This window comes from Bos javanicus, chromosome 15, assembly GCF_032452875.1.
Source record: "Bos javanicus breed banteng chromosome 15, ARS-OSU_banteng_1.0, whole genome shotgun sequence".
Taxonomy (NCBI): domain Eukaryota; kingdom Metazoa; phylum Chordata; class Mammalia; order Artiodactyla; family Bovidae; genus Bos; species Bos javanicus.
The window spans coordinates 663912-681987 of record NC_083882.1 but is presented as its reverse complement, the minus strand read 5'-3'; the positions used below and the strand labels follow the sequence as shown (position 1 = coordinate 681987).

General features: G+C 36.1%; 1 protein-coding gene across 1 annotated transcript; it reads right to left on the bottom strand.

Annotated features, from left to right (window-relative positions):
• Nucleotides 1-7715: 7715 nt before the first annotated feature.
• On the bottom strand, nucleotides 7716-8783 carry LOC133261151 (olfactory receptor 4C3D-like). Its single transcript, XM_061439692.1, has one exon. It carries the CDS (start codon nucleotides 8744-8746, stop codon nucleotides 7820-7822), a length of 927 nt encoding a protein of 308 aa, XP_061295676.1. The 5' UTR covers nucleotides 8747-8783; the 3' UTR covers nucleotides 7716-7819.
• Nucleotides 8784-18076: the final 9293 nt, after the last annotated feature.

Genomic DNA, 18076 nt, shown 5'->3' with positions numbered 1-18076 from the left:
TCATGAACATGAAGGCCAGGAAGAAATACATCAGGGACTTCAAAGTCTGGCTAATGATTATAGTAAGAATGAACAGGTTTTCCTTGACAGTGACACTATAGGTGATGTGTGCATGAATTCTAAGTTGCTTCAGTCATGTCCAGCTCTTTGCGACCCTATGGACTGTAGCACTCTCCATAGTCTCCTCTGTCCATGGGAATTCTCCAGGCAAGAATACTGCAGTGTGTAGTAATACCCTCCTCCAGGGATCTTCCTGGTGCAAGGACTGAACTCACGTTTCTTATGCGTCTCACATTGGCAGGCGGGTTCTTTAACATTAGTGCCACCTGGGAAGCCCACTATAGGTGATTTGCTGTGCTGTGCTTAGTTGCTCAGTCATGTCCAACTCTTTGCGACCCCATAGACTGTAGCCTGTTGGACTCCTCTATCCATGGGGATTCTCCTTGCAAGAATACTAGAGTGGGTTTCGATGCCCTCCTCCTGGGAATCTTCTCAATCCAGAGGTCAAACTCAGGTCTCCCATACTTCAGGCAGGTTCTTTACCACCTGAGCCACCAGGGAAGCCTACTATAGGTAATAAGTAAAGCCAAAAATAGAATTTTCTGCATCTGAGGATTCTGTGTAAATCCCATGAGAATGAATCCAGTCACATTTATCATGTCTTCTTACATTTCAGTGCTGATGATGAATTCAAAGTCAGGAAATTAACATAATTAAATAAGATAATATTTTTACTATCAGGTGATGAGAAGTTCATATTTTGGGCTTTCAGACATGCTCAAGACATTTTATTAATACAAACTTATTTTTTCCCATTGTGTGCAGGAGAAGAAAAATGCTACATTTTCTATTTTATGAAAAATGTGAACTTTTGAAGATGTTCTATTCAATTTATTACAAGGGTGCTCAAATCCTTCTTCTACACCTCTGGCAACTGGTTCCTGGGTCTTTGCTGGAGGACACCAAGGGTCAGGGAGATCACCATGCAATAAGCCTAATACCTTCTCAGTTAATAATAAATGTTAAAAACACTTCCTGACACATTAAAGAAAATACTTATGCAACTATCAATTCTGTTGATACATAAATTTGATCTAACTCACCTTCTTTTACCATTTAAAAGCCACTTCAGAAGTCTAAGAGACAAAGACTCTAATTCTATTTACCTCTTTATTACCAACACCTGTTTCAGGGTCTGACTATGTGCATATGTACATGTTAAGTCGCTTTAGTTGTGTCCAACTGTTTGCAACCCTATGGACTGTAGCCCACCATACTCCTCTGTCCAGGTGCCCATGAGATTCTCCAGGCAAGAGTCCTGAAATGGGTTGCTATGCCCACCTCCAGGGGATCTTTCCAACCCAGGGATCAAACCTGCATCTCTTGTGTCTCTTGCATTGGCTTCTGAGGTGGTACTAGTGGTCTGACTATACTGGTGTTTGATAAAATTAAGTGAATAAATAAGTTGGAAGACTCTCATTTCCTCAGTGTTTTCCTTTTTTCAAGCTAAATCCAAAAATAGTGCTTACTCTTTTCAGGGGAAAAGAAAAATGAATAAATGGTTGGGTGTTTAAATATATACTCCTTTTACCTATTGAGATCTCTCCATCCTGAGCTGCTATCTTCTCTGGTCTGCTTCAATCAGCTGCCTTGTCTTCTGGCTGAGAGGTAGTGCTAGCTTTTAGATGGTCCTTCTGTGTTTCTGAGACCATTATCTCCCCTGATCTCCCAGGTCCTATTGTGGTAATGGCTGCCTACAGGTACTAGCTTCTGGGTTCTGTATCATCTGTTATTAGTTTCCCTAACTCTTTCCATTGTTTGACAAGTAAACATTAATATGCTTAATAACTCTTGCTAACTCCTATTTTATTTATTACTATTTTTAATTTATTTTAATTGGAGGCTAATTACTTTACAATATTGTGGTGGGTTTTGCCATACACTGACATGAATCAGCCATGGGTGTACCTGTGTTCCCCATCCTGACCCACCCTCACCCACCTCCTTCCCCATCCCATCCGTCAGGGTCATCCCAGTGCACCAGCCCTGAGCACCCTGTCTCATTCATTGAACCTGGACCAGCAATCTATTACACATATAATAATATACATGTTTCAATGCTATTCTCTAAAATCATCCCACCCTCTCCTTCTTCCACAGAGTCCAAAAGACTGTTCTTTACATCTGTGTCTCTTTTGCTGTCTCGCATATAGGGCCATTGTTACCATCTTTCTAAACTCCATATATATATATATATATATATATATATATATATATATACACACACACACACACACACACTATATTGGTGTTTTTCTTTCTGATTTACTTCACTGTATAATAGGCTCCAGTTTCATCCACCTCATTAGAATTGATTCAAATGCATTCTTTTTCATAGCTGAGTAATATTCCATTGTGTATATGTACCAAGGCTTTCTTATTTGTTCATCTGCCAATGCACATCTAGGTTGCTTCTATGTCCTAGCTATTGTAAACAGTGCTGCAATGAGCATTGGGGTGCACATGTGTCTTTCAATTCTGGTTTCCTCGGTTTGTATGCCCAGCAGTGGGATTGCTGGATCATATGGCAGTTCTATTTCCAGTTTTTTAAATTAATCTCCACACTGTTCTCCATAGTGGCTGTACTAGTTTGCATTCCCACAAACAGTGTAAGAGGATTCCCTTTTCTCTGCACCCTCTCCAGCATTTCTTGTTTGTAGACTTTTTGATAGCAGCCATTCTGACTGGCGTGAGATGGTATGTAATTGTGATTTTGATTTGCATTTCTCTGATAATGAGTGATGTTGAGCATCTTTTCATGTGTTTGTTAGCCATCTGTATGTCTTCTTTGGAGAAATGTATGTTTAGTTCTTCAGCCTATTTTTTGATTGGGTCGCTTATTTTTCTGGAATTGAGCTGAAGGTGTTGCTTGCATATTTTTGAGATTAGTTCTTTGTCAGTTGCTTCATTTGCTATTATTTTATCACATTCTGAAGGCTGTCTTTTCAGCTTGCTTAGAGTTTCCTCTGTTGTGCAGAAGCTTTTAAGTTTAATTAGGTCCTATTTGTTAATTTTGCTTTTATTTCCATTACTCTGGGAGGTGGGTCATAAAGGGTCTTCCTGTGATTTACGTCAGAGTGTTTTGCCTATGTTTTCCTCTAGGAGTTTTATAGTTTCTGGTTTTACATTTAGATCTTTAATCCATTTTGAGTTTACTTTTGTGTATGGTGTTTGAAAGTGTTCTAGTTTCATTCTTTTACAAGTGGTTGACCAGTTTTCCCAGCACCACTTGTTAAAGAGATTGTCTTTTCTCTATTGTATATTCTTGCCTTCTTTGTCAAAGATAAGTTGTCCATAGGCCTGTGGATTTATCTCTGGGCTTTCTATTTTGTTCCATTGATCTATGTTTCTGTCTTTGTGCCCATACCATACTGTCTTGATGACTATTGCATTGTAGTATAGCCTGAAGTCAGGCAAGTTGATTTCTCCGTTTAATTCTTCTTTCTCAAGATTGATTTGGCTATTTGCGGTTTTTTGTATTTCCATACAAATTGTGAAATTTTCTAGTTTTCTGAAGAATGCCATTGGTAGCCTGATAGGGATTGCATTGAATCTATAGATTGCTTTGGGTAGTATACTTATTTTCACAATATTGATTCTTCTGACCCATGAACTTGGTATATTTCTCCATCTATTTGTGTCTTCTTTGATTTCTTTCACCAGTGTTTTATAGGTTTCTATATATAGGTCTTTTGTTTCTTTAGGTAGATTTATTCCTAAGTATTTTATTCTTTTCATTGCATAGTGAATGGAATTGTTTCCTTAATTTCTCTTTCTGTTTTCTCATTGTTAGTATATAGGAATGCAAGGGATTTCTGTGTATTAATTTTATATCCTGCAACTTTACTATATTCATTGATTAGCCCTAATAATTTTCTGGTGGAAAGCATCATTTTCTATGCACATCATGTCATCTGCAAGCAGTGAGAGTTTTACTTCTTCTTTTCCAATCTGGATTACTTTTATTTCTTTTTCTTCTCTGATTGCTGTGGCTAAAACTACCAAAACTATGTTGAATAGTAGTGGCAAGAGTGGGCATCCGTGTTTTGTTCCTGACTCTAGGGGAAATGCTTTCCATTTTTCACCATTAAGGATAATATTTGCTGTGAGTTTATCATATATGGATCTATTATATTGTAATCTCCTTTTTAAATATGCCATTTCTTGTTAAACTCCAAGGCTTGTAAAAAAATAAAGATCCTCATGTTAAAAGATAGTACTCCTTTTGGAGTGATAATTCCATGGGATTTATGCCTTTTATTAACTTAAGCTGTTTTATAATTATTTAAGTAGTAGAGAATTGAAAATAATGCAAGTATTTCCTTTTTTATTATTTTCTTTTTTTAAATTTATTTATTTTAATTAGAGGCTAATACTTTACAATATTGTATTGGTTTTGCCATACATCAACATGAATCCACCACAGGTGTACACATGTTCCCTGGGAGAAATATCTGTAACCTCAGATATGCAGATGACACCACTCTTATGGCAGAAAGTGAAGAGGAATTAAAGTGAAAGTGGAGAGTGAAAAAGTTGGCTTAAAACTCAACATTCAAAAAACAAGTATCAAGGCATACAGTCCTATCACTTCATGGCAAATAGATGAGGAAACAATGAAAACAGTCACAGACTTTACATTCTTGGGCTTCAAAATCACTGCAGATGGTGACTGCAACCATGAAATCAAAAGACACTTGCTCCTTGGAAGAAAAGCTATGATCAACCTAGACAGTGTATTAAAAAGCAGAAACATTACTTTGCCAACAAAGGTATATCTAATCAAAGCTATAGTTTTTCCAGTAGTCACGTATGGATGTGAGATTTGGACTATAAAGAAAGTTGACTGCTAAAGAATTGATGCTTTTGATCTGTGGTGTTGGAAACGTCTCTTGAGAGTCCCTTCGACTGCATAGAGATCCAACCAGTCCATCCTAAAGGAAATGAGTCCTGAACATTCATTGAAAGGATTGATGCTGAAGCTGAAGCTCCGATATTTTGGCCACCTGATGCAAAGAACTGACACACTGAAAAATACCTTGATGCTGGGAAAGACTGAAGGCAGGAGGTGAAGGGGACAACAGAGGATGAGATGATTGGATGGCATCACCGACTTGATGGACATGAGTTTGAGCAAGCTCTGGGAATTGGTGATGGACAGGGAAGCCTGGGGTGCTGTAGTTCATGGAGTTGCAAATAGTAGAACATGACTGAGCAGCTGAACTGAACTGAATTCTTGTCCATAGAAATGCAAATAGTGTCAAATGGAAGTTTAAATAATTTCTTTGACCATTAAAGATTAAGCAAGTTTTGCAGTTCCCTGATTGAACATTGTTAAAACCGGTACACTGGATTTTCCTTCTGAGTGATTAGTAATATTTTCTAGTTCTCTCCAAACCATGAACTAAATTAAATATTTGTCATGTGCTCATTTTATATTTTGTGAAGGTCATCATTTCACTTTTTTAAAATTTTTTTAAAATTTTATTTTATTTTTAAACTTTACAATATTGTATTAGTTTTGCCAAACATTGAAATGAATCCGCCACGGGTATACCCATGCTCCCCATCCTGAGCCCTCCTCCCTCTTCCCTCCCCATACCCTCCCTCTGGGTCGTCCCAGTGCACCAGCCCCAAGCATCCAGTATCGTGCATCAAACCTGGACTGGCGACTCGTTTCATACATGATATTATACATGTTTCAATGCCATTCTCCCAAATCTCCCCACCCTCTCCCTCTCCCACAGAGTCCAAAAGACTGTTCTATACATCAGTGTCTCTTTTGCTGTCTCGTACACAGGGTTATTGTTACCATCTTTTTCCTCTGCTGATGCTAATTCGCTTCAGTAATGACCACTATAGAATTAAAAGACTCATAAATATTTAGATATCCTTACTTTATGTATTACTTCCCTGGTGGGTCAGACGGTAAAGTGTCTGCCTGCAGTGCAGGAGACCCGGGTTCAATCCCTCAATTGGAAAGATCCCCTGGAGAAGGAAATGGCAATCCACTCCAGTACTCTTGCCTGGAAAATTCCATGGACCAAGGAGCCTCATAGGCTACAGTACTTTATGTGTTAGTTCATTATATATTTTCTGTTTTATATTTGTTGGATTTATTTTTTATAATTAGTCTGCATAAATCTCCTTTAAAATTTGTTTTGAAGCAAAATGGTCCAACAATTCTTTCTCATCTGTTTCTCTATTTTCATGCTGTCCAAACTATTACAAATTCTGAATTGATAAAGTCTAAGGAAATTAAGCTTAACATGAAGAGGACTTTGAGATTTAAAAGACTTTCATTTGAGATCACAAAGAGATTTTTACACTTTTACTTCCACAAAACAAAGGCATATCCAGGAGACAAAAAAACAAAACAAAACAAACAAACAAACAAACAAACGGGCTGCAAGTTATGATAGAGTGGCACAAATTACGTTTTTTCTAGGTTTTCCCTCTATGAGTTTTATAGTATCCAATTTTACATTTAGGTCTTAAATCCATTTGAGGGGTATTCTTGTATATGGGGTAAAGGAATGTGGTTGAAGAGGCACCCTTTTTTCCCAGTGTATATTCTTGCATCTAGGAGACAGGCTTTTGCAACTTAGTAAACAGAGTTACAGCAGTACCATGTTTTAGCATTGCTTGTGGTCAAATTATGGAGGAAATCACTCCAGTTGACCACTGAATTTGAGAAAGTGACATTTCTCAAACTGGTGAGAAGAAACACCAGTTAGAGTGTTGCAGTTCAAGATTTATAAAGAGTAATATTTTAATGTAAGATAAACCAATGCCCTCTAGGTACAGAGAGGAGATTGTCAGTATCTCTAACTTTCCTAAAAGTTCATCTTAGACATTTCAATTTTATAAAGATCAACCATAGTACTGGTTTTCACTAATAGGAAGAATTCTGGAGGAGATTTTGTCTTCAAAAAAAATTCTCCTAATGTACTAATGTTGCTGCTTTTGTAAATGAAATAGCATAATTTGAACTTTCGAAAAGAAGACAAAAAATTGTAGTGCTGAAATATACTGTTACACATGAGACAGGCTGCAACATGTTGACACCAACTACTGCAAAGACAAATGAGTCATTAAGACTGCAGATAATTTTATTGTCTATATGCTTGAATGTACCACACACAACTATTTACAATTTAAGTAAATAGAGTAAATGAAGACTAACTTCAACATTTCTGCCTTATTTTTTGTGCCAAGGAAGCACTTAGACTGAATTATTATTTGCTCCTTTTGTGCATGCCTCTCTTCTTGTGTTAGATTTATATTAAAAAATAATTGCTTAGATGTTATTTCCTTGCTCAATTGTCCCTTTACTATTTGTTTATCTAAGAATTTCTATACCTCATCTCTTTAATACAGCCCAAGCAAAAACAGAAGTTCTGAGATAATGTCTCATGAAAAGATTTCATATAAGTAACATATATGAAAATTTTAATAAAGTAGATGTAAGACTCTAGGAAAGACATATTCTACAATCATCAGTCCTGGGGTTTATAGTTGTTCTCCTCATTGCCTAATATGAAGCTAAAACACCGATGTTGAAGTCTCTGGAATGTATATCAAATAATATCAAAAATGCCTAAAATATGTCTATCAAAAATTAAATACTCAACAAATTTTAATTTTGAGGCTCTTTTTTATGGTAATGATCTGCAAAATTTATTATTACTTTTTTTTTGGTAGCAGGTACAACCCTACCTATGTGGTATAAATCACTTTTTTTGTCATCGGGAACAGCCTAAGTTACTCTCCTCTTCAGTAAACTCCTCATGGCATTTTTCACCTCTGTGTTTCTCACTGTGTAAATGATAGGATTTAACATGGGACAGAGGATTGCAAAGAACACAGTCACCAACTTGTCCACAGGATAAGTGGCCACAGGACGCAGGTAGGTGAATATACAAGGGACAAAAAAGAGCACCACTACTGTAAAGTGGGCACCGCATGTAGAGAAGGCTTTGTGTCGTCCTTCAGAGCCATGGGATTTCAGGGAGCTCAGGATGACTATATAGGAGATGAGCAGCATGAAAAAAATAAGCAAGCACATGCCCCCTGTATTAGCTGCCACCACGATTCCAAGCCTGTAGGTGTCGCTGCAGGAAAGTTCCAACAGTGAGAAGAACTCACACATGAAGTGATCAATGACGTTGGGACCACAGAAGGTCAAGTCCATGGTGAAAAGAATCTGCACAGTGGCATGCAGAATGCCCCCGGTCCAGGTCACCACCACCAGGAGCTGGCAGAGCCCCTGTCGCATGATGGCTGTGTAGTGCAGAGGCTTGCAGATGGCCACGTAGCGGTCATAGGCCATGACAGTGAGGACGATGGTCTCTGACCCTCCCAGTAAGTGTCCCACAAAGAGCTGGGTCAGGCAACCATCCCAACAGATGGTTCTCTTCTGGTACAGCAGGTCAATGACCATTTTGGGGGTGGTGACAGATGTGAAGGAGGCATCTATGAAGGACAAGTGCATGAGAAAGAAGTACATGGGAGTAGAAAGTGTGGGGCTGAGGGAGATAGTGATGACAATGAGCAGGTTGGCCAGCACCGTGAATAGGAAAACAAGTAAAAGGACAACAAAGAGTATTTTCTGCAAGTGTGGATTCTGTGTGAGTCCCAAGAGAACAAATTCAGTCACATTGTTGGGAGGTATCCAGAGATTCATTTGGGAACTTACAAACTGCTGAGCCTAAGTTACCTACAAAAGAATAAAGATCGATACATATTAATCATGAAGTAATAATAGTTAGAATTTCTGTAATAGTCCAGGTTTGATGCATGATATTGGATGCTTGGGGCTGGTGCACTGGGACAACCCAGAGGGATGGTATGGGGAGGGAGGACGGAGGAGGGTTCAGGGTGGGGAACACATGTATACCTGTGGCAGATTCATTTTGATATATGGCAAAACCAATACAATATTGTAAAGTTAAATAAAATAAAACTAAAATAGTCTTACCTGTGGGGGGGAAAAAAAAAAGAGAAATAGAACAGTCCCTGTAACTGTGGAGCAAGCCCACAGTTTAGTCCCAGTATTTGTTTTAATTCTTTCTTACTGATGAAAAAATTATGCTTGTCGTCTCTTCAGATATCAAGTATCTGTCACCTGTAGAACAGCTATAGGACAGCATTTGATGTGTGCTTTATTGAGGAAACAGTGAGCTGTCTACACGGGGTCAGGATTCTCATTCTTGTTCTAACTGCCTGTGACTCTGCTAAGTCATCTCAGTGTCACGTGCTCCCAAGCTTTCCTCTGTGTCTGTGAGATTACACATGGTATGTAATACTTATATGCATCTACACAGGTAACAGTTATTCCCTCATCCATGAGAATTTACATCTGAACCCACAGTTCTCACTGTGGAAAGAAAGAGGTGGTCAATAAATATCTAAGCAGAAAAATGTTATCTGCTCAGTTCTGTCTGGCTCATTTGTGACCCCATGGACTGTAACCCTGCCAGACTCCTCTATCCACGAAATTCTCCAGGAAAGAATACTGGAGTGGGTTGCCATTCCCTTCACCAGGGGATCTTCTTTACCCAGGGATTGAACCTGGGTCTCCCATATTGTGGGCAGATTCACAGATTCTTTACCACGTGAGCCACCAGAGAAGCCGAATCTAAGCAGAGGTTTTAGGAAAATATATGTAAGTAACTGATAACACATTCTACCTGGCACCAATGAGAACACATAAACTATTTAACTGTGGTTCCTGACTTACTATAGTAGCAGCATGACATCGGCAGTGTCTGAAATCTATTAGATGCTGATTGTAAATAATCAACCTGTAATGCAGGAGACCTGGGTTTGATCCCTGGGTCAGGAAGATCCCTTGGAGAAGGGCATGGCAACCCACTCTAGTATTCTTGCTTGTATAATTACATGGAAAGAGGAGCCTGGAGGGCAACGGTCCATGGGGTCACAAAGAGTTGAACACGATTGAGCACCTACGCCAATGCTAACAGCTAATAGGTAAGAATATGCCTGAATCGCCAGACCATAAATCTAGGAGGAATTCAAGTGTTCTTTATTTATTACTCTGTTTATCATTACTCTATATTTTATGAGAAACAAAAATAAACATTTGAAAGGAAACTGCACTCTAGTTTAATAGTTTCTGACACAGCATATTGGGTAAAAGTGAAAATATTGAATTTCTTCTATGAAAAAGTATGTTACTGGGTCTTTTTACTTTAAAGATAATTATAATTTTTGTTAATTGATTTTTTATTTTTAAAATTCCATTTCCCATTGAATTTAACATAGTCATATTCAGTAAATTTACAAATTCTAATAGACTTGAATTAAAAAAAGAAACTCTTGAACATATTTTCAGTAAAAAGAATCTTTCAAGTAGAGCAAGTCCTTATTGTCAAAGTTCTAAAAGTACAAACTGATGTGGAGAACAGAAAGCATCTGCCAGTAAGATAGACAATGCACTATACATACATAAATATATGCACAGATTAACACAACACAGATAAAATCTATTGCTTAAAGTAAGCACCTGTTCTCAGGGCAGCAATGGAGACACAGACATGGAGAACAGACATGTGGATACAGGCTGGGAGGAGCAGATGGGATGAATAGAGACAGTAGCATTGAAACATACACATTACCATGTGTAAAATTAGATAGCCAGCGGGAGTTTACTGTATGACCTAGGGAGCTCGAATGTCCTGCTCTGTGATAATCTGGAGAGGTGGGACAGGGTGAGATGTGGGAGGGAGGTTCAAAAGAGAGGGGACCTACCTCCCCTTGAGGTATGTCCAGACATATACCTACAGCTGATTCATGTAGATATATGGCAGAAACCAACACAATGTTGTAAAGAAATTATCCTCCAATTAAAAATAAATTAAAAAATATTTAAAAGATAAGTACCTATTACAGTATACTCATTCAACAAATATTTATTAAACACTTACTAAGTGTATAAATGCACATCTATTCACAAATTTATGCAGTTTCCCTGTTAAATGCCCTTAATACTTTTAATTTCATAACCAAACAGCCACAGTCATCCATTCATGATAGCTATGATCTTCTCAATTTTCATATTTTTCTTACTTGCATTCTCATAGCTACTTCCCCTATCTTTCCATTGGATTATCCCATCATTCTTGATTACAAGATATTGCATTACTAACAGAATGAGAAATTGGGAGAAATATATTTCCCAAATAAAAGATAAGACAAAACATAAATACAATAAAATATATTCTGCTAACAGTATGTCTTTCCCTAAAGAGCTTTTTAATTATCCAAAAATAATACAATGTTGTAAATCAAATCTACTCCAATAAAAGTTGTTTAAAAGCCAGATATTATGCTTATGAGGAACCAAAATGCAGTAACTTCATTGTATTCCCTTATTCTGAAGTGGGATACCTCAACAGATCAGAAAAGGATATAGTGGACATGAATTAAGAGTTAGATGTAATTAATATAGTAAAAGTGTTTTAAAAGTACTATGAAGAAATACAAATTACTTTTTCAATTTTCTTTAATTTCACAATACTCCTTTATAAATAACTACTAATGGAAAATATTTTTAAAGAAGAAAAATCTTTATTCACACATATGCTCAGCACAATTATTAAGAACTGTGGAAAATGTAGAAACAGCATGGAATGTTCATAGTTCAGTTGGTAAATCATCTTCCTGCAATGCAGGAAACCTGAGGTCAATTCTTGGGTTGGAAAGATCCCCTGGAGAAGGAAATGGCAACCCACTCCAGTATTCTTGCCTGGACAGTCCCATGGACAGAGGAACCTGACAGGCTACAGTCCACGGGATTGCAAGAGTCAGACATGACTTAGCGACTAAACCACCACCACCATGGAATGCTCAATAGTGTAAAAAAAAAAAATGTATAATTGGAATACAGTGTATCTGCTTGAATAATATGTGTTTTTCAAGAAATTTAAAAAAAATGTGCAGTATCATAGAAACATTTTTAAATTGTAAAATAAAGTGGAGACAATTTTGGATGCAAATATGAATTGTTTAATTATTCTAATTTACTTCTAATTAATATTTCTACTCTTTTTACTAATTTAAATATATGTTTTTGTTGTTCAGTCGCTGAGTCGAGTCCAACTGTGCAATCCCATGGACCACAGCAAGTCAGGCCTTCCTGTGCCTCACTAACTCCTGGAGTTTGCCCAAATTCATATCCATTGAGTGAGTGATGCCATCCAACTATTTCATTCTCTTACTGCCCTTTTCTCCTTTACCTTCAGTCTTTCCCATCATCAGGGTCTTTCCCAAGGAGGCAGCTGTTCTCATAGCATTAAATAAATATCAGTAAAGAAGAAAAGACTTCAAAATATTTCTACAAATGGCAACCCAATCCAGTATTCCTGCCTGGAGAATCCCATGGACAGAGGAGCCTGGCAGGCTATAATCCATGGGGTCACAAAAGTTGGACACAACTTAGTGACTAAACCACCACCACATAAATTAGTAGCATTGTACTTGAATATATCTTTCTTGATGTACTCTATGCTGAGAAAGACACAGTTTAATGTCAGGTGAGGATATGAGTGATAATATGATTTGTAAGATCAATTTAAATCTGAAAGTCTCTGATTATGTGATTTCCTTGGGAAAAAAGTCTTACCTATGTGTGTGTCTGATATAAGTCCATGATCAACTTCTGTTAGCTCACAAAGAAATAACTTGCAAGATTTGAAAATGCCAACTATCCCAGCTATAATGAGTGTCTTTGTTGGTTTATAAATGGTTCCTTTTGATGAACCTTAAAAGCATGACCACATATCATATTGTGGGCATTTCTGTAAAGTTTCTTATCTATGGCTAATAGGACCTCAAGGGTATTTCATCATCAGTAGCAGACCTTTCCAACAATTCAATTTTGTCATGAGGTAAACTGAACAGAGAAGAACTGTTTTATGTGACTTATATTTAATTTTGAACTCCTCTTTGAGTCTACATGAGGACAAAATAATATGACGAGACAGAAAAAAAAAAACAAACTGTTGACCATTTATGAATTTAGGTATTTGAAATATATGGGCTTAATAATAAGACTGAATATTTAGCAGTGTATAAATTAAACATTCAAGTGGGTAAATCTGATATTTAAATCTATTATAATACTTTGTTTTTTTAATCTACCCATTATTCAAATCATTATAAAATGTTGTTTTTAATTATATCTTAAGTGTTAACTATGAACACTATTATAATATTGGCACTTCAGGTGAAGTTTTCAGTACCTCTTCAAAATAGTTGTTTCTTGTGTGAGTTCTGGAATTAGATTAACATGATAATGATGAAAATGATTCTATTATTTAATTATACTTAGAGATGGGAAAATACATTTCTTTCACTCATTTAAAATTAACCTTAATATTCATATGAAATAGAAATATTAGGCAATAATATTCACAATTTATAACAAGAAAATACAAGACTGGGAATAAAAATGTGATCTGCCAAGAAGAAATAAGAGGCCAAGCCATTAAATTCTGGGTGATGACCCTTATCTTAAAGTTATTATTTTAAGTGGCTTGACACATTATGTTACCACCACTGTAAGGCCCAATTCAACTATCTACTGAAGGAAATAAATACCAGTATTTGAAATTATTTGGTAAATAAATGTAATTCAGTCCAACTCAGAAGTATTCCTATGTAGAGCCACATTCACACACCATGTTCAAATATTTCTGTGTTAATAAGAAGGAAAATAAATTGTACATAACTCTTGATTAACTCCAGAGAATATGTGACTGTGAGCAGCATGTGTCATGAAAAAGAGATTTAAAAGAACTGAAATCACATGGACAACCCTAGCTTAAATGGACACTCCAATATTAGAGTGCTTTAATGCTATTTGTGATTCAGATTCCAAAGACAGCTTGAATGAGAGTCTGAAACTCTCTAAAGAACTATAGTTCTTTAGAACTATATGGATTTCTCTGAAGTGTCACTGTGAAAATGTCTTGAACATTTTTTCCAGCTCTGGAATGAAAGACAGAATCAGATCAGAGGTTTAGCATGTACTGACACAGTCATCATTCACAACCTCATAATGATTGAAATCCATTCGCAATGGCCCATTGATTGTCGGGCAACCTCTACTTAAATAGCTACATGCTGGGCAGAGAGATTGCTTTAGAATTTCTACACCTGTCTAGCCAAACTCCTGAGTGCCTACAGAAGCACGGAATGGAAGCAGAACAGATTTAGGTAAGGGATGTATATGAAAATAATTTATCAAAAGAGGAGTTCCTGGCTCCATACCAGAAAAATTTGTTTCCAAAATATAAATCCCAAGAGAAAGTTTTTTAGAACCCTGAAGAGACAGCCACACAGATTCTCAAACTTGAAGAGTTATCTAGAATGGAAGCAGGAAAATTTATACTGGATCTTACCACTGCTGATAAGAAAGTAGATGAGATGTAGTTAGACATTTGATAGATTCATGAATAAATTTAACAAGAACCAGGTACCTGTCAACGTGTTCTTATGACAGCTCCATACATTCCAATATGTAGAGAAATATGTTCTCAAAATAACAAAGCACTCAAGGGCAGACCTCATATTGTATTAATCTAATCCAAGGAAATTTTCATTCCAGAAGGACATCTCTTAAGTTGTTTACCAGGAATGGAAAGATTTTGGGAGGTGGACTGTGGTCTCATAAGCCTTCCAGTTTTAACTCAAATTGAAGTAGGAGAAAATATAACAATATTTATGTTAGAAAGTGTATTGGTTTTGCCAGGACAACAAAATTTTGGAACATCATTGCAATTTACCTCGGTAAACTACTCATAGAAATGGGGAAAACTATTCAAGGTTAAGGAAGAATATGATGGCACAGTGAGAAATAAAGCTCATGGCTCCTGATCCTAACACTAGTTCTGTTATTCACCATCATGTTTTCCTTACCATGATACTCTTGTTAAATATTTTCACATCATGATGTATATTGATTTATTCAATTAAGTTTGTGGTACCCACGTAGTAGGAGGCTGGATTTTTCTAACAAAAAGGAGATTATAAACATATCTGTGAAATATTTATGCATTTAAATTTTGATAGAATTTATTTTTGAAAAGATTTTAAATTAATTGCAATAAAGTCGTATAACATAGGTAAATTGTTTAGTCAAGAAGTACTTTCTTTGATTAAATGTAGCATGATATTTTTTTAATATGTGTATTCCTTATAATCTTCTAAAGCAGATTTCAAAGAGGATTTCAGATTCAAGGAACTAATATAAAGCTATCTTTCTATAACAAAACTGTTTTAAAAATATATTTTACTGTGTGCTTTAGAGAAATCTTGCATTTAATTTTGCAAATAATTGTTGACTTAATGAAGGGTCACTTCCTATGTCATGTAATTAAAAGGATTTTTATATACTAAATCATAATTATATACCAAGTCCCAGGAATTCTGTATAATGAAAGATCCGAAGATGTGGAATTAAAATTTTGGATCCTATGCTGACTTCCATATTCTATGATTTAATTATATAACCTTTCTGAACTGATGTCTTTTCTGTAAATAAGAACACTAAACTTTAATTTTGTAATGTTGTGACCATTTGAAAACATCTCAATTTTTCCCCCATAAATTTGATAATTTTTATAATCTCTAATGTTTCCCAAGAGACTAAGAAATCCAATATAATTTTCAATATCAGTTGTGCTAAAAATACATTAAGAGAATATTGATAAGTGTCTTCTTTCTATTTTATATTCCACACCATCTTAGATATCATCTTATATAGTAGGCCATATAACTTTCTGAGAACCAATTGCTTCTATATAAATGCACATTATGAAAGTATGTAATTACTATGGAAAACTTTTTACTTACTACAAAACAAGAGAGGTCCTGCTAGAATTCTATCACTTCTCTGATACCCTTTTAAATGGTTGAAAAGAATAAAATTTGGATTTAGAAGGATGCAGATCTGAATACTGATTTTGTCTCTGAAATTGGATAGATTACTTGCTTTTTTTGAAATTTATTCTTCATCATCTGTGAAACAAGGATAATCATAATACCTACCTTGCAAAGATGCTGTTTAGTGTTCTCAAAGCACTCAAGAGCAGAGCTAGGGGCTTCCTTGTTGGTCCAGTGGCTAAGACTCTGAATAATGAATGCAGGGGTCCAGGGTTCAATATCTTGTCAGGGAACTAGATCTAATATGCATATAATAACTATGTGTTCACATGCACAACTAAAGGTCCCCTACACAGCAAAAAAGATCCCATGCAACCAGTATAAAAATAAATAAATATTAAAAGCAAACAAACAAAAAAGAAAATAGATGACCAAGACATAGCATGTTGGGTCACCTTGCCATTTCCCATCACATTAAATCCAAAGACTAGCCTGATAGTAAGCAATGCTTAAAAAAAAAAAAAAAAAAGTGCAAAGTCCATATTCTTTTAGTCCAGTTCAAAAAGGCATTTTCATCTCAAAAAGACATCTTCTAAGTTGTTTACCAGTAATGGAAAGGTTTTGGAAGGTGGACTGTGGTCTCATAAACCTTCCTGTTTTATTTCTAATTTAAGTAGAGGCAAATATAACAATATTTATGGCAATAAATACACTGGCTTGGCCAGAATCACAAAAATTGAAAACACACTGCAATTTACCTAGGTAAACTACTTGTAAAAATGGGGAAAACTGTTTAAGGCTAAAGAAGAGCATAATGGCATAGTGTGAAATAAACCTCATCATTCCTGATACTAAAGCTAGTGGTTTTACTCTCCACCATGTTTCCATAGCCAAAATATGTTTGCTGAATATTGTTACATCATGATGTCCATTGATTTCTTCAATAAAGTATGCCGTACCTATGTAGTAAGAGGTTGGGCATTTCCAACAAAAGAGGAGACTATAATCCCCTCCATGACATATATATTTGTAATTTGACAGCTGATTGACTTCATTTTTTAAAAGATGCAAAATTAATTTTCAACAAAGTCTTATAAGTTAGTTTCTCAGTTTTGTCCGACTCTTTGCATGGATGGTAGCCTGCCAGCCTCCTCTGTCCATGGAATTCTCCAGACAAGAATACCAGAGTGAGCTGCCATTTCCTTCTCCAGGGGATCTTCCCAACCCAGGGATCAAACCCAAATCTCCTACATTGGGGGTAGATTCTTTACCACTGAGCCACCAAGGAAGCTGAGATAGTTTATTTAGCCAAGATGTATTTTCCTTGGTTAAATGTACAGTAATGATGCCCACTCTTTTTTAAAAATATATATATATACATTCCTTATAAATAATCTCCAAAGCAGTTTTCAAAGAGGAATCAATTTTCAAGGAATTAAGTGCAATGCCAACTTTCTAACAGTGATACTGTTTTTTCAACCATCTTACTGGATGCTTTTGGGAAAAAAAAAGGAAAAAGCATGTAAGTGCTCCTAGTAATTGTTAACCTAATGAAGTGTCACTTCCTATGGCATATAATCAAAAAAATATTTTTGCTTTTATAGAAGAAACCTCATCTAATGTCAACACAAAGGAATTCTGTATAATGTAAAGATCACAGGATATGGAATAAGAGTATTTGGGCCCAATGCTGACTTCCATGTTCTATGATTTAGTTATTTAATATTTCTTATCCTCCAACTTATTACTAAATAAGAACACTAAATTTTAATTATACAATGTTTTTGTTTCCATTTGAGAACAACTCGACCTTTTCACATCAGCTTAAATAGTGTACAATGAATTGTCATAATCAGTGACAATTTTACCCAAGGGAAGAGGAAAACCTTAGGAACTTAGAAGGCTCATTCAAAATGGAACAGCCTCAGTTAAAGGCATTCAGACTTTGACAAACCACAACAGGGAACCAGGACAGTAAACATCATGACATTCTTTTTTTTTTTTTTTCCTTCTCACCTGTCCTCATTCAGCTAGGGCCACCTCTTGGCCAGAAGGTAAGCGAGTTGATTGAAACAGACCAAGGAAGACCGATGAGTAGAGAGAGAGA